This window comes from Calypte anna, chromosome 4A, assembly GCF_003957555.1.
Source record: "Calypte anna isolate BGI_N300 chromosome 4A, bCalAnn1_v1.p, whole genome shotgun sequence".
Taxonomy (NCBI): Eukaryota; Metazoa; Chordata; class Aves; order Apodiformes; family Trochilidae; genus Calypte; species Calypte anna.
In genome coordinates, this window is record NC_044248.1 from 11,306,621 (window position 1) to 11,324,613 (window position 17,993).

At 33.8% G+C, this 17,993-nt stretch overlaps 1 protein-coding gene across 1 annotated transcript in view; it reads left to right on the forward strand.

The window, feature by feature from the left end:
- PCDH7 (protocadherin 7) overlaps window positions 1-17,993 on the forward strand; it is a 249,651-nt gene that overhangs the window by 121,028 nt on the left and 110,630 nt on the right. The window contains 1 exon segment of the mRNA XM_030449944.1: window positions 7,185-7,401. Coding sequence (XP_030305804.1) covers window positions 7,185-7,401 — 217 coding nt within the window.

Genomic DNA, 17,993 nt, shown 5'->3' on the forward strand with positions numbered 1-17,993 from the left:
TGTAATATCAGAATATTTTTTATTTTTTTCAACCCTGTTTAAAATTGCAATTTTTACTACTTTTTGATAAATTAAATTTAAAAGAAAATATTGATTATTCCTATCAGTGTGTTTCTTGTCTTTTCCCCTTCTGTTGTAACACTTGTCTCAGGTGTTTCAGTCTTTTCATTGAAAAATAATGCCTATTTAATATAATTTCCTGTCAATTTTATATTAACAACAATGATAGAAATATAGAACATTAGAAAGACATGATTTGAATGGGTGAAATGATTGTGAGTCAAAACTATTCATGCAGAATAGCAATTGTTCATTAATATTTTGTCTTTCAACAAGCTTCCAGAAATTAAGAATGAATAGAAAGAAAAGGATAATGATGTGTTTCATCAAAATTAGAGTTCTAAAGAAACACTTCGAATTCATGTGTAGAGTTGATGTATCTTTTCTGCCTATTTTTCAAATCTACCCTATACATATATCAAGGTTGCTATCTTCATCTTGACATTGATTGACTTTATGAAGCTAACAGAAATTATAATACTATTTAGGTTTGACTCATCACCAGTACTTTTTATACTTTGCCAAAAACTGAAATACAAAGATTCTGTTCAAACATAGGAAAAATTTATGAGTAAAGTGATGAGTGGAACAGGTTGCTCAGAGAGGCTGTGGAGTCTCTGTTCTTGAAGATATTAAAAACCTGACTGATTGTAACCCTGGGCAAAATGCCTGGGTGACACCACTTAAAGCAGGAGGGTTGGACTGGGTGATCTCCAGAGTTGTCTGGAGTTCTTATTTTTAGTTCTTCATCTTCCAGGGTTTTGGCTAATGTTCAAGCTACTGCTGTATGAGCTAGTAGAAATATTTTAAAATATCTTTCTTTACGTTGGTATTCAGTTTTGGCTAATATTTTTTTATGCTTCTCAACATGTTAATTAGCTTCTTGGATTGTATTTTGCAGTTGTTTAAAACATTTTTAAAATCTGGAGTCTTTTGAGATGTCAGCATTGTGATAGCAGGAAGGCCTGATGGAATCTTACTATTTTTATCTAAGGACTAAGTAATTGAGAGAAAATTAGCTACTCTCTCTTTACTGCATCCACTTTGTATCCAAAATTATTTGTGAGGTAACTCCCTGAGAGAGCATCGGTGGTTGCACATCGGGGTATCAATTAAATGTAAAAAGGAGTCACACTTCCACCCCACCATTATAGTCTCAATGCAATAGGATTTGAACCAATATTATTTACAAATTTGAAAGCAATTGCTATACAGAACCATGGAGGACTATAATTCATAAGCAATGGGAAATATAAGGAAACACAATACAAAGCTGGAAATTTTAGGAAATTGAAGGAAAATCCCTCTCACAATGGTGAAAAGGTGTGATGGTTAAGCCTCATGATGTGATATGGATATATCGTTGCGTACCAAGTCTATCCACAGTTTGTCCCTAATGACAAGCTGTGACACATATAATACGTTTTGCTTTCTAGCTTGGAGGGCATTTATTTAATGCAGTCTAAGATTAATATGGTACCATAGAATTAGTTAATAGGGCTCACATAGTACAGACTGCAAGAAGTCTTTGTCTTTGGCATTGCAGTACTTTTTAATCTGCTGGTGAGGGGAAAACATCTCCTATGAAATGCAGCTGGAACAAGACATGCAGTGATTTATGTTTGAAGTATAGCACATAGATGTATCTTTTCTTTGTGATTTGTTAATCTCCATGAACAGATATAATTAGGAATAATTCCATGTGCTATTATCAGAAAATATGATATCAGTTTTCAGGGGGAGAAAATCATCAGACTATTGCATTCTTACTAAATACAAATCTAGTAAGGACTTTCCCTACTAAGAGACTAGTAAAGGTACAAGGTTGCAGTTTTGCTGGGAAGGACAAATTGAAAAGCTAATGGGTTTATCTGGATAAAAGCAGTTCCACCATGTTGATTCACAGTGCTGTCAGATGGAGCTGTATTAATGTTATGCACTGAAAATCAATAAAGCTGACCATAACCCTCTTCTCTCTCCTCATGAGTATGTACCTAATTTTATCAGCACTTGGAAAATTCTCGCATCCATTTTTCTGCAGAACATTACTGGTATAATTTTATCAATGGAAGCACAAAAAGACATAGTCTTTTTCTCCATGCTAAAGTGCTGCTTATATCCTTATTTCTGAAATTGCAGTAAATATATGAGATAACCAGCATTTTACCAATAATTTTTAAAAAATATTAATCTTGGTATTCAATCTTCTTCCCTCCGGTTTGTTTCATTAATATGCATTTTTCTTTGAAATCTCAAATGTTTTATAGATTAGAATCTAAATGAAGATTAGAGTGCATTAAGAAAGTTTTTGTTTATTGAGGGTTTCTTTGCATTCATAGCAACTGATGAATGAATTAGTATTTATTATATATCAACTTTCTAGTGCTCATAACATTCTTGGTAGAAATAAATCTAATTTAACTGAAATATACTTGTTAGTAGCAACTAAAGGACTACTATAAATTACATAAAGAGTAACATGCATATACATATACAGACTTATTTCTAGAGGCCTTTTTTGGAAAAGCCGTTATTTGGTGTTTCCATCAACTTTATCTGTAAGATGAAATCATTTCTTGGGTGTGAAAAATATGTTCCATAATTAGTTCAGCCTCAGTTTTCAAAGTATATAAAAATGCAGTGTCATTTATGGCTCATAGTTCTCTTGTAACCATTGCTATATTTACCCATACTATACTGTCTAAAGTGTATGGTGTTTTATGTATCACAAAGGATTACATGTTGGAAAGGAGGCAGTGAAGCACAGCATGGAAAGCCAATTCTTTTTGTTCTTAAAATCCCTTTCACTAATCAAATATAATGTTCCCATGCAGGTACCAAACATATATTATTATTAAGGTCTATTTCTTTTTATCAGAAAAGCACAAGCCATCATGTTATTGCATGAGGCATGACACATTAAAAATCTGCAATACATTTGCCTGAGATAATCTGGTTCTCAGAAATAATGCAATATAGAGGTCAGAATTCTGATGTTGGTGCTGCCGATGGAAGTATAATAAATACTGCAGAATAGCTATTAACATGAACATCATTCTTCCAGGGAGGATTTTGTCATATGCATTTTGTTATCTCATGTGCATTGGTATACCATGTAATGGGTTGAATATGCTCTACTGAACTGAATGCTTTGTGTGTTAGTTTTTTGTCAGGTCATTCTTACTCAATACAGCAATCAAGAAAAAAAATTATGAACACCCAGGTCTGTTTAAAAAGTCATATTAATAAATCAGTAAAGGCTTGAATCTTTTACTTTAGATGATAAATAGGGATTTTCTTAAAGATTATCTTGAAAGCAGCCCAACTTTGCATCTATATGTCATCTAGGCAAGACATATGTGTTTAAAAGAATATTAGAAGAGAAGCTCTTAAAACTTTTATACTTCTTTTGAAATTTTATTTTAAATAGCATTACTACCATTTTTATGTTTACTGCAGATGTGTTAGCCACATGCTTCAGACCTAGTTTAGGCTGATTTCCAAAAAAAAATCAATGTGAAACAGAACAGAAAGTTTCCAATATTTGATAATTTCTGTAATAACTGTAGACAATGCAAACTGTTTATGGTGCAGCATGTCTTTGCCATAAAGTGACCTCAGGCAGGTGATTATATCTGGAAAAGCAGATGGAGTGGGTTCATCACAATAATTGAATGAAATCTTAAAAACCTTTATGCAGAACCCTGGGAGAGGGTGGTAATATTTGCCTCTTCAGATTAAATCTCTAATGAGAATTTTCAGATATTATGCTGAAGTGATCTTTAGACTACAATGTAAGTAGGACCAGCATGCAGGTGTCCTTTACATCCCACACATTAATTCTGCAGAGTCTCTGGGTGTCTCTAAGTGTCATACTCTCCAATTATCTATGGTCAGAGCTGAAGGTGTCTTTTTCCAAGTATAAACCTGAATAAGGAGTATGATCTTGCAGAGGCTTCTGAGGTTTATTCACTCAGTTACCTGCTATTCCTCATCCACATGGGCACCAGTGGCACTGTGAGGATGTTGATTGCGTCAAGGATGGTTATGTGGCACTGAAGAGAGATGGTGAAGGCCCCATGGGTCCTGAAAGTCAAAGGTTTGCGAAGGAGCAGTGAGGTCGTGTAGGATTTTGCTTTTAGACTCCCTTTTGGACAACTGAGGATATCTAGGAAGAGACAAGATCCTTCTTGTCAAAGATGGTAACAGCATCCTTCTCACCAGGCTGGGCGTCCTGGTAAGGAGAACTTTAAACTAGGAATGGCCATGGAGGGAAATTACCACCCTCAGACAAGTAAGAAAGTGTTGGGCAGAGGTGGATATCAAAGAAGGGGCTCCAGAATAATAGAATGAAAGAGAGTCAGCTTCAAGGACCCATAGGAAACATTACTGCCTATGAAACAATCAAGAGGAACTGTGACTTTGTGTGGCCTCAGAAATATGACATTACTGAGGTGTGGTGGGACAGCACATGCATCTAGAGTATAAGGTCTTGAGGAAAGACAGGAGGGCAAGCTAGAAAGTTCTTTCAATGATGCTCCTTATAGAAGGCAAAACCTGATCTCAGGACTGATCTGGGCATTCCACCAATGAGCTGAGTGGAGACAAATTACTTTTTTTCACATCCTTAAACAGTTCTCTGAGCTATTTCACAAAAAACAGTAGTACAATTTAGACTGTACTAGAAATTTTGGCATACTTAATAAATAGTCATCTGTCCACTTGACATGGTAATAATATGATGAAATAAATATAGCTTCAGTGTCAAGGCAGTGGAAAGATCTCGGGAATTAAGTCAGTGGAATAACGAACTTTACTGTATTAGTGAGGCCTTAATTTCTAGTTGCAAGTATTCCTAAGTGATCTCAGAATAGTCATATTGGAAAGAAATGAAAGAGCTTTTTTACAGGATATGAAATACTGTCTTCTTTTTACATCTTTTTGTATGTTTAGGAATCCATACATGGAAAATATAGGAAATCATACGAAGGGAAATCACTACTTTCATAAGTTTAAAAAAAAAAGACAAACGAAAAATTGGTAGCTCGCATCTAAAAACATGACATAGATAAAGACATTTTACTTTTCTTTATATTTATTTAGTTATTTCTCTGAAGGAGTTACCATAAGAACAAAAAACTATTTTTGAATTATGAAAGTACAAATAAAATTATGAAAATGATGCAGAGTTTTTGCAGGACAGACTACTGCAAAAGGGCTTTATCCTTCCTGCATGATTAAGAACCAGAAGGAAAGATTATAGAACTCCTGTGCAGTTCATTGGGATTCCTTTGAATGATCTTAGGAAGCATCTATGGGGAAAAGATATTCTAGTTAAGTATTGAAGATTAATGGTCTTAATATAGCAGTTACCATCCTCCTCTTCTTTTTTCCTCTTTTTTTTTTTTTTTTTTTTTTTTTTTTTTTTTTTTTTCCTACTCTTTCCATGTTAGTGAAAGGAGCGGCAACTTTAAACTGTTTTAATAAGCTCTTTTAACGAGCACATTATTTGTGCTCTCCATTCTCTTGGTTTGCTTCTGCATTCTCCTTGCAGTAGATATATAACACAAAGCTCTAAATTAAAGTGGTATAAAGGCACTTTGCAACTGAAGGATAGAAGAAAACTCTCAAAAACCAAGAACACGATGAGAGTACGATCTGTTCCTGTAGAAGTCTCCCGTATTTCTAGTAACACATTTATAAACATTTGATTTACTTGTGCCAGAAAGACTTAGTGTTATATTTATTATCCAACTGGTTTACCATCAGCACTGCATATTTTTATACCTTCAAAACTTTGTATCCTCAAAAAAAGGAAAAAAAAGTGCCAAAAACAAACAAACCAGCAACTGTCAGAATTTTAAATGATGCTCCGTCCATCCCTCTACTTATACACCTAATGTGAACTTGTGTTGCTCAGGGCTTGTGTAAATGGTTGTTGTTGCTGTTTCCCTTTGGTTTACGTGCATATTTCCACCTTATAGTGACCAGAAATGCCAATGGAGGTGATTTATGCCTGTGTCTCATTCTCACAGAGGGTTTGAAACACGTTAGAATCCAAAACTGGGCACCCTCTCAGACCACACATTTTAAACACAGGAAAGTCTGCATAGTGCCTTATAAAATGGATCTATTGGTGTTTGGTTTAGAAGAACATCAGATATTTCTCTGTGGTTTTCTAGCCTTGGAAACATTGTTATTTCAAATGTATCATTAAATTATTTGAAATATATCATTACTGCTTGAGTGTAATTCAAATCATAAGAGATTCCCCTAGCTTCCAAATTAAAATCCCGCCTGCCCTCAGCGTCCTCTGAAATGTGAAGGAATGGCTCTCCTACTTCCTGGGATGTTCACTGGTGCCAGGGTTCAGCATGTAGGCTTCTGGAGCAACAGTAATATCTGTCATTTTGAATGAATACAGATCTCTAACAATCTATGTTTGTACAGTCCCAGTGGAAACATGTGGTGTCAGCTGTGCTCACAGTACTTTAAAGGCTTTATTAAGTCAGCTGGCAACACACCCTGTCTCCAGGCACTGAATTTTATGGCAAAGGAGCTAAGAGACTGAACCCTTTTTCTTTTTTTCCCCCCTTTTTTTTTTTTTTTTTTTTTTTTATAACCTTTCACATGTCAGCTAGTTTTCAAAACCACAGGAAGTGATTTTATAAAAGGCTTATGGGTGTGCTGCTTTGTTGTTAATACCCACAATATAGTTTAGAGGTAAGCATTTATACCCACCCACAGTCTTACACATACACATGCACACTGCCAAGTACCTTTATGCTGTCTGATGTAAACTCCATTCAAATAATTATTATTGAATAAAATAGAAACTGTACAGAATTCATCAATAATTATAAGCCAGCTTTCTTAGTTGGTGCAGCCAATTGAAAGGAGGTTATGCAAAATTGCACGAAGGTTCTGAACCGTATATTCCCAGCAAAAATCCACAGATACAATGTCCAGTGGCCTTTTAAGGACTGTAATACTGTTTGCTTTAATGTAGACAAAATTGTTTAATTGGTAAATGTTAAAATATTAGTTTGTTTAATTCATGTTTTGAGAATCCGTTGTTCAAAGACTGAACTTTCCAGTGACATTCAGAATCTTTTCTCTTGCAGCCGTTTCGTAGAGTGACGTTTTCTGTTGTGAGTCAGCCTCAGGACCCACATCAAGGGTCATTGCAGAGTTGCTATGACAGCGGTCTGGAGGAGTCAGAAACACCAAGCAGTAAGAGTTCATCAGGGCCAAGACTGGGTGCCCTTCCACTCCCAGAGGACAACTACGAAAGGACTACGCCGGATGGCAGTGTTGGTGAGGCAGAGCATATGGAAAATGGTAGGGGCAAACATGACATTCACACACATAATCTCACTAGCAAGTGATACTAAGTAGACTTTTGAAAGGTCAGTCCAAAAAATTAAATAAATATATTAAATAGCTAAAATTGTAATTATTTTATTTTAAAGTTCGCTAAAATGCAGATATACAAAATAATGGAACATAACTACTACTAATAACAGCACTTTATTTACTCTTTAAATACTATACTGCAGAAGCATTTAAAACATTGAAAAAAATACCAGTAGAGGGCTGGGGAGATGGTAATTGAAATAAATTTCATACTTTTCATTTTAGATAAAAGACCATAAGGAACCTGTGTTCTCTTTTCCTTCCTTTTTTTTGGTTCAACAACTACTTAGGAAATTTCCCAGAATTTAATATGTTCAGTATCAACAAAAGAAAATAGGATCTTAAAACCCCACTTTAGATAATTCCCTTTTCCCAAAAAACTTTTTAGACCATTTTCAAAATAGCACTGAGTGTCAAGTTCAGTCTTCATTATTTAGAAAAGAAGAACATTACTTTCCTTTTCTTCATACTTTATTTTGTACAGTACTTTTAGAACATTTCATTTAAATTCAGTCTGTTTATATAGAAGGGGAAAGTGCTGAATCCGTATTTATTTTATATTAATTATCCACCTATTAAAAGATAAAGGTATATTAAATCTTTGTTTTCCTCTCTAAAACTATTTAGAATTTTTTAAAACTTTTCAAATTGAAAAGTATTTCAGAAAATCTGAATGCTTTACTGTTCACCACTTACTGGTCTTCTGAAATTTTATGAAGTCAGACAATGACTTCATTGTCTTTTCCTTTACTGATAGACAATTAATAAATTATTTTATGTCAAAGTGTACAGATCTTTATGAACAATTAAATAATGGGTAGTTTAACTCAATTGGAATTAGGGGGTACATCCAAGAAGGGCGGTGTATTTTCTGTTATAGACTGAATGAATTGGTTCGGTTAAGTGCATGTTTTAGCTTTTCAGAGATTTTAAAGCTGGTTAATTATTCTTGGCATTTTGTCTTTCCTGAGATAAATGTGTTGACCCAGTAAAAGTATATTATTCTCCATGGTAAGGTATCGCCAGATCTAAAATGTATGACTGAAGGATGGCTGCAGCAGTCTACATATGCTTATAATATATATCCCAACAGCAAATTATTAAATAACCAAAAAGGAAGATGGTTTCATCCATCTAAAGAAGAAGATCTATTAGGTTAAGTATGTTTGCCTATATATCCTCCTCATTTTTTTACATTAATATATCTCTTCACATTTCGATTTTCTGGCTGTGTGGTAGGAAAGAATGTAATACTGGTATTACTAGAAAAATGCCAGAAAAAATGTGCAGATTTTGCACATAAACTGGGATGATTCTTGTGTGTTTTGTAGTGAGAGTGTGTCATTAAGATAATGAAACTAAATAATTTCTTAATTCCCCTGGGTGTATTGCAGTGTAGCAGCTTCCTGGACACTAAATTCTGATTTTAGAAAGTAAGCTAACATGGAGCATGCCTGAACCATACATTGTAAAGCCACATTTCATTATGTTTTTTAATATATTCAATATCCACTGAAAATCATCACACTTACTGCAGTCTAATTGAAAATGAAGAGTACTTGAGTGATGTAAAAAATTAGAGCTAGCCAGTTTATTTAAGTTTTTGTGTTGATTAAAAAACTGGCATTGCATTCCAATAATTAAAGCATTTTAGAAAGCACTTTTGGATTTTTGAAAGGTATTATTTTATGTCTGGTAGTATGAATTTGTTGGATTCATTTTTAAAAAATAGTATTGTATAGACAGAATTGATAAAAACAAAGAGCAAGATGAATAAATTATTTCATGAAAAGTGAATGAAAACAAAATAAACATGGCAAAAGTTGCATCACAGGGTTTGCATATCCTAGTCAGAAAATCCATCTCCTTTATAAAAAATTGAGTTGAGACCATTGAAAGATGGGTGACATTGTGATGATATACTTTGTTTACTTCTGGATTTTACTGTCACATTTTAAAAACAAGATTTCAATAGTGGCATGTCATATACCCTGAGATGTTAACATATGTAATGACAGAACAGGATGGAATGTACTTTAATTCCTTCATATATGTAATATCTGATATTTGAAGAAGAGCTTTATGGGATCTGATTCTTAAGTCCATTTGTATTTTAACTATTTTAAGTACAATTGTTTTTTTCAAATTCTGATAATGTATTCTTCAATATTAATGGATCATTCTGACAGAAATAGAATTGGAATTTAAATCTTTCACGTGTTCATTTGTCACATTTAATTGGACTCTAGGTAATCTTCAGTCTAGCTTGGTTAGATTTTAATCAGAATTCATACTTGATTTCCATGCAGTTTTTCCATGGAAACATCACTTCAGAAGGTATCTTAGTAATTAATTATTATTACTTCAACTATTTACCATTTAATTTCCAGTGGTGTGAAACAATGCACTTGCAACTAATTGCTATATAACTATTAGAACTTATAACTTTCAGCATGGTATGCTAAACTCTCTGACACATTTGATACTTCTTTTTGGAAGCTAAGATGACTAAGGAAAGCAACTAGTTTTTATAGCAAATGGAAGAAGGTTGAGCTCATGCTCAGAGGAAATAGGAGATTTCTGTTTGCTAGTACGAGGTCCCTTATTTTCTCAGGCAATGATAAAATGCTGGGGGGGAAAAAGAGTAAAGGGGTTGGTTTTCTTAGGATATAGTGTACATTACTTACCAGCCTACATGACTGTCAGATGCAGATTGAAGTTTTGTTCTGATGATTAGCTGTGGTGTCAGCTGCAGGGAAAAAAAAAAAGAAAAAAAAGGGGAAGAAAAAAGAAATGTTAGCAGATTGACTGTGAAAATTCAATATGCAAAGATCTTGTTAATTAGTAAGATCTGCAGAACCAGAAGTAACTTTTGAGTTAATTTATCCCCTGGCCTTGAATCTTTCCTTACAAGGAAATTCTGCTCATATGTTCAGCCTTCTCCTCTAATTTTCTTGTTAGAATGGTACTGTCTTAACATAAATTCCACTATAATTTTCTTGCAAACAATTTTATTACATTTGTATTTATCTATCAAAGGTAAATGCATTTTCTGGTCTTTAGTCATAGCCTTCTGTTTTTGAAAAGGCCTAGTACCATATATCTCAGAGAAGTTAAAAAAAAACCAGTCAAACAAAAAAAAAACACGTGGCAGAAATTTCCAGAATTACATTCTGATTTTACCAGATAGTAGTTAGCATGTGCTTTAAATTGTAATTTTCCAAATATACTAATAATAATGATTAACCTAATTAATCACAAGTCAGTAACCCCCATCAAGTTATTGGTCTGAAGGATATCTGTCAACAGGAAATTCCTCTGAAGGCTATCAAAATTGCTTTATTTTTGTTTGCCCTTCTTCTCTTATTTAGCAGTTTTGGTGACTGTTCCATTTCATCATTATGAGAAAGAGCATGGAAATTCTATTTTGCTTTTTAAATACTGTAAATTATTACATAATAATTTATCTTTCCTCTGAAGTATGCATATTCCTAGGTTTTTGAGTCTTTGATTATCATATCCCATTTACTGTTTTCTTTCCATTGACTTCTCCTTCTTCTAATGTATTTAAGGATACATGGGGATGTATTCTTACCATTTGAGAAGTGGTCAAAACAGCCTTTTCAGATTAATTTTGCTGCTATTGATTGCATATATCTCTAAGCAGAGCTCAGTTTGATGTTCCTTCACCTGGTTTTATCAGGTCTGTCTCATGTTTCTTTCAGCCTTCTCAGAAATATTGCATTCTATTTATTTATTTGTTTGTTTGTTTCCGGTAAGATCTGAAAAAGAACATTTCATAAGTTAAAAGAAGACATGGTTCTTAATATAGAAGACAAAGACACCCTAACAGGGGTCTGTGTTAGGCTAGAGTAGTATTTATGGCAATGAACCTGGCTGCGTAGAACAGTGGTTTTTTTTCTTCTTTGAATTTCCTTTTAATCTTTTACATGTTACTTTAGGTGTCCTTACCCATGTCTCAGTTTTTCCAACAGAGGACTATGGTTTGTTATCTTATATGAATAGTATGGCTTTTAGTTTCATAAATATGGCATTTGCTCATTAGGAGTTATTTGCATTTTGAGGTGTTACATATGAATACAACAGAAAGGAGGGAAGTATATTTTTTTGTGTTCCTAGTGCTGACATATGTTTTACAAATTTTTTTAGTTTGTTTAACAACATACTATAGAAGAATGAGCAATTATTTTAAGTGTGCATTGCATGTCACTGCACTAAGGCTTATTGCGTCTTACCTACTATGCCTTGTTTACATTGTATTTCAAATGCATAATGCAAAGTACCATATACAGGCCAACAGTGAGCAGAAATAACTCACTGAAGCTGCCAGAATAGTATGTTGCTTAAGTTCTCTCTCCTTACCATTTATTTTCCATAACCATCCAGAGAAATACCAACAACTCTATGCTATCTATTCATCAAGTATATCTGAATATCACTGTGAATTGTTTTCAGCTTGATTAGGATTTTGGCTGCTCAGAGAACGTATGCTTGGAGCTGCTGGAATCAAAGATGGAAAGCTTATTTCTGTATTGTAAATCCACCCCAACACATTGATATCAAAGCTAACAAATTATTCAGCATTTTCTGATTTTCTGAATAGCATTGTTTTGTTTTTTTTTTTTTCTCTTGTAGTTCTCTGGCTGTTGCTCTAGTTCCCTTTGTGCTTCGTAACAAAGAATAGCATTTGCCTTTTTCTTTTTTTTTTTTTTTTTAAATCAAGAGTTTGAAAATGGGGAAAGACTGGATTCTGAAACAACCATTCCTGTGGTTATATCTGTTAGGACAAAGCAGTTAGGAAAGGGTTTGTACGTGTACGTGGGTGTGCACACACGGTCACATCTTGGTGAGTCAGTTCTTACTGCAAATACTCATGAGATCTTGATGGTTGTAGTTGCATAACCTGCCTCATCTATGAATTTCAAATCAATTCACTGAGGTGGATATGGCAGAACATACTAAACCGAGAAGTGGAGAACTAAAAGTGAAGCCATATGTCCAATGTCATGCTATGAATTGATCTTTCATCCGGGAATTGATCTTTCATCTGTTAATTGATCCAAACACTGCTCATGATGGAAAAGGTAATATTTTTGACACCAACTTCCATTTTGCAGTCAAGCTGATGAGTGTTTTGCTATTGACTTAGCGGAGTTAGGCTTTTGTCCAAATCCTCCATGCCAGCTGCTAGCTCAGGCTGCCTCCCACTGATGCAGACTGCAGAACTCCCTTTGATACTGTTGGAGTCCTGTATATAGACGGAGGATAAATTGCATTCCAAAATTTACAGACTCAAGGAAGAAGAGACATCTGGTTTATGAATGGAATATTTAGCAACCTTTGCATTTACGGCAACCTCTTTCCTAAAAAAACACCCTAGTGCAGATAGGCAACGGGAATTTTTTTTTCCTCAGTTCCGAAAAGCTGTTTCAGCATTTTCCCAGTTCTCTATTTGTATTTAATAACAGTTTCTTTGGTTTCCTGTGCAACATTACATCTTTGTTTCCCTTCTAGTGTTCAAGTATACTGAAGATGCAAAAGATGTCTTTTGTAGGCCTATTTCTTCCCACTTTTTAATGAAAAACATTTTTTTATCTACTGCTGCTTCCCAACTACTGTCCCACTTATTTATTTATTTACTATACATGGCATAAAATCTGAATATTTTATTGTTTAACACATTTACGAAACACGTAATCTCACTACTGTAATTTCAAAATGGTACACTTGTACTGAAGGGACAAGAGCATGTCTAATAAGCCACCCAGATTAATCTAAAGAAACCGTAACATTCACAATGATCTGTTTTTAAATTTCTGCAAAAATATTCAAATCAGAAATGTATTAAACTCACAAATGTCCATCTGTGTCCTAAGCAAAATTTTAAATGTTAACTACTCTTGCTAGATTAAGACTAAGAGTAGAATTGGAGTGCAAGTGTACAGAACATAGACGTATCACCCCAAGCTAGAGATATTTACATTAGTCATAAGTTGTTGCATTTTCCGCATCTAAGTCCATTTTCTCTTTTGTTTCATTTTAAGTAATGTAATGTGTAATAAAGATTTATAAAATGTAAAGTTCACTGAGCCAAAACATAGTTTAACAGATTAAAAAAAAAAAAAAAAAAAACTCAATCTTGATTTCTTTTGATTTCTTCTTACATCCAAAACTGAAATTTAACATTTTTTCTACGTGCAGCTTATCTAAGCAACTAAAAAAACTTTCTGAAGGCAGTATTTCTTTCTGCCTGGTGAACAGTAAGTCTGCTTATCTAGTTGCTGCATAATGTAATTCTTCAATTCTAGTCATAACCTGGAAAGGCTTATGGTCCTGGCAGTATTCCTGTCTGCCAGCCTTGCACACAACTATTGATGAATCCCTTTTATAGGAAATGTAACCAGTTCATAGGGTCAGACGAAAGATCATCTGGTGGCCCAAATGGAGTGTTCAGTGAAGAATATAGCTGGGAAGATTAATTGATTTGTCTTTTAAGTATTTTCCTATACCTCAACAGTTTGTGACTGGAATTCCTTGAGCCACACACAGTGAATTAAATGGCCTTTATGGATTTATTTATCCAAGTTTGACTGTGTTCTGCTAGAGTGCACACGACTATTAATATATCTTTTTTCTAACAAAGGTTTTAAGTGATTGTGTATCCCATTAGTCTTGTATCGGCCAAAGGAAAATAAACTACCTAGCCTGGTAGGGACCAGGAGATACGAATTTTCGAATGAGAATGTTTTCCTTTGTACCCATAATGAACTTTGCTGTTGTCTCTGAAGTACCTTTTTCAGTTATAATTTCATTTTCTGGGAACAGCAAGTAATTTATACAGGAAAGTGGAAGTAAACAAGGTCTGAATAACAAAGACTGAAAGGAAGTGCATGCATTTCTTACATATTTTAGCAAACTTTAATGTCAGATTAATATGCCAAAATATACAGAATGTCATTTTAAAGTAATTAGAAACTCCAGTATGTGACATCTGAAGTTCTGAAAGTTCTGTTTTATAGTAGTTTAGTTCTCATTCTGGTTTTCTCTCTTTTTCAGAGAGAAATGACTAGAGGAGTTCTGTTCAATGCAATTTCAATTTCAATTCAGGCACTTAAGTATTTATTTATTTATATTACTATAATATCAACTATGTGTGTTTTTTTACCTCAGCAGCAATATAGCAATCAATATGAATGTCAAATGCTCAAATAGCTACAACAATAATCATAGCGTATGCTAGAACAAAATTAATATTGGGATTTTTAAGAAATTTTGTCAATTTATTTTTACAATTATTTCAAATAAAATTCCAGAAAGGGTTGACTTGTTTTGGGAAAGAAAAAAAAATAATAATGAATTGCCCACCACCACCAAAAAAAAGATTTTATGAACCAGAATAATTTTTATGCACAGATAAACAAAAAAAGAGAGTCAAAATTTATTATGTGTTAAAATGTGTTTTACTAGTCTGCCTTTTATAAGGATGAGGCGTTTTTTTTATTTTTTCTTTAGACTCAAGTACTAAATTCTAATAATACTATCTTTTTATGTATGTCACAGTTAACTAGGAACGCAGTATAATAAATACATTTCCATCAGTGATTGATTCTTTCAACCCAACAAATGTGCTCGTATCAGCTTTCCCAACTTGCTTGTCTTAACCTGGTTTTGGCTATGGTTTTGGTCTGAGGAACAAATCAACACTACAGACTCTGGCAGGGACACTTGTTCTTTTACTAAGTAATTTTCATTACTTCATGAACAAAGGGAGTAAAATCAAACTGTATCATATCTAAAATTGCATGTAAAGAAGCCATAGGACAAGCTTGTGCCAAAGTAGGTTTTTTCCTATGTTTTAAATGTCAGATTTGTTTTCTTGATCCAAGGATTTTTCCGCCTTTTTCCAAGATTGTAATAGTGCTATAAAGACCTGAATTGTGCACAGAGGAAATCTTGGGAAAAGGTTTTTTTAAATTAAAACTCAGGAAACCAAAAGGTGTGTGGTACTTGTGTGCTACTATCTCTAAACTGTTTCACCTGCAGCTTAGATTGTTTTCTTATGCAATGCTATTGTGTTCACAATTAATTCAAACTGCCTTTGAAAAGGAGAATCTGTGTCCCTTTTTGGGGCAGTGCAATTGCATTTGTGTTACCATTAGATGTTAAAATAACATTTCTTGGGAGAATTAGACATTGCAAGCTTTTATTATTATGAAAAAGGCAAAAATCTGATTTAATTTTGCCTTCCACTTGTATGTTATCTTGTATCTTTCAATGTTTAATTCTATTAGCAGTGACCATCATTCCCTGCTACTGAATTACCTAATTTGTGCTAGCATTCTTTTTGTATTCTGCCATGCATTGCAATAATAATATAGAGATTATTGTGATAAACCTGTAGATTTGACAGCTCTGGAAATGTGTTTGTTTCTGCTGTCTCATGCGCAGCCACAGTTCAAGCACATGAGAGAGTAATAAAATAGTTAAATTCAGATGTTTCTGGGTTTCTATTGGTTTTTAGGGACAGGGGAATAAGCAGATGTAACAGGAGCAACCAGGGGTGAAATTACTACATATGCTGATTTTTAATATGCAAGCAATCTAAGTATTTCAGTTGTCTTTGAGGATGTATGATTCAATGCCTCACAGAATGATTAACATAAGAAAGATTGACTGAAGAAATTTAAAAAGTTATATACTAAAATATTATCCCGCTATAAATTGGTTTTATTAATGCTACTACAATGACAAAATGCTAACTGTTGCCTTCTGGAAAGTAATGGTTGTTTATAGTTCTAGAAATCAGGAGTTGTTGCATACCAGTAGCTGAAATTAAATTCAGTTTTTCTCTGCCAATAAAGGATGGAAAACAGAATGGAACAAACAAATCTCTTAGTCTCAAGATTTTCAACAAATTTTGGTCCCCTGCAGAAAGGAACGTTTCCCCCCTAAATTTTATTATATTGTATCACTAGTTTCTCTCACAAACATCTGTTAAAACCATATTATGCTATGAATTTCCCAGTGGCTTTACTATCTCTTTGATAAATACTCTCATCCTTGTCCAATTATTTAAATACACATATATATGCATGTAAATCTATACAGTGTAGTTTCCAAATAGTCATTGACAGAGAAATCAAACATGACAGTAAACATTCAAAGTGTCTTTTTAAAATGTTTTTGCTGTATTTGCTGACTTACTCTTGAAGAACAGAGAATTTGGCCTTAGATCTTCAATGTCTTGAACACTGAGAAACCTTTCTGGGACTTGTCTGCATCATCTCTTTCACTACTAATCCCAAAGGGATTATTCATTTACAACAATTAAACCATAAACTCTATTAGATGATGTAGATCTCACCTTTCCACATCTCATACAGGACTAAATTTCCCTAAGACAATGTTACAGTCCCTGAGACTACAGTCTGCACAGGGCATAAAGTATTTTAAGCATAATTTCTGAGATTCAGCTGTAAGGAGACAGATAAAACTTCATGCACTCTATTGTAGCAACTACGCTAAGAAGGGAATTACAACCATTAAAATAACTAAATGTAGCTCCATTCTCAAGGCCCCCATGTTTTGCAACTGCTCTTCACTTAACTAATACTTCATACTGAGTCAGAGTAAACACACTGCAAGCAGAATTTATTCAGCCAGGCAAGGCATTATTTATGGTTTGCAGATGACTAGATAGTAAATAATGCTATGAGTAGGGATGTAGAATTATAGGAAATATCTAAACCTCTTATATTTTATGCTTATTTGATTAAAGACACTGTGGACCAAATACTGACTGTGGGATAGAAAAATCCTACAAGTCTTGAACTGCTCACACATACAGTAGAATATTCATGTCAGAAGTTACAGAACGGCCTCGTAAGGAGAACAGACAATGGATTGACTTCAGCCCAACATATAAACGTATACCATTTCTGATAGTTTAAATTTACCTTCATATAATTTCATATTTGTATGCTTTCTCTGCTTCATTCCTAAAACCTGACCTCTAGATTTTTTGTCTGTGTGCTTCTCATAACTTCCTGGGATAGGACTGTAGCAAAAATAAAATTCTGCAAGCTTGCACTTCTGTATGCGACATAAGACACTCCTCTGGAAAGCACGGAAGAAAAATACGTAGTTGGTTGAGATGATTAGTAAGGATATTTATAATCATAAATATTCTTGCTATAAAATAATGTGTCTATTGAGAAAGACTGCTTACATTATTTGTTTTTAATTTCTTCAGTCTTGGCTATCTATACAATCAGTTCTGAAAAAGTATGACTTTTTCTCTTTTAGCATTACATAAAATGCTGATGAACTTAGTGAGAGTTGTAGTGCTTTATGTCGTGGAAAAATTGGAAAAATATGAAATGTCTGTCCTGTTCAAGCCTCTAAACACTACTGATAGAACCTGAAAAGAATGACAAATGTTAAGATATTTTTAAAATTCCTTTTAAGGAAGCACAGAGAGAACTATTTATTTTAAT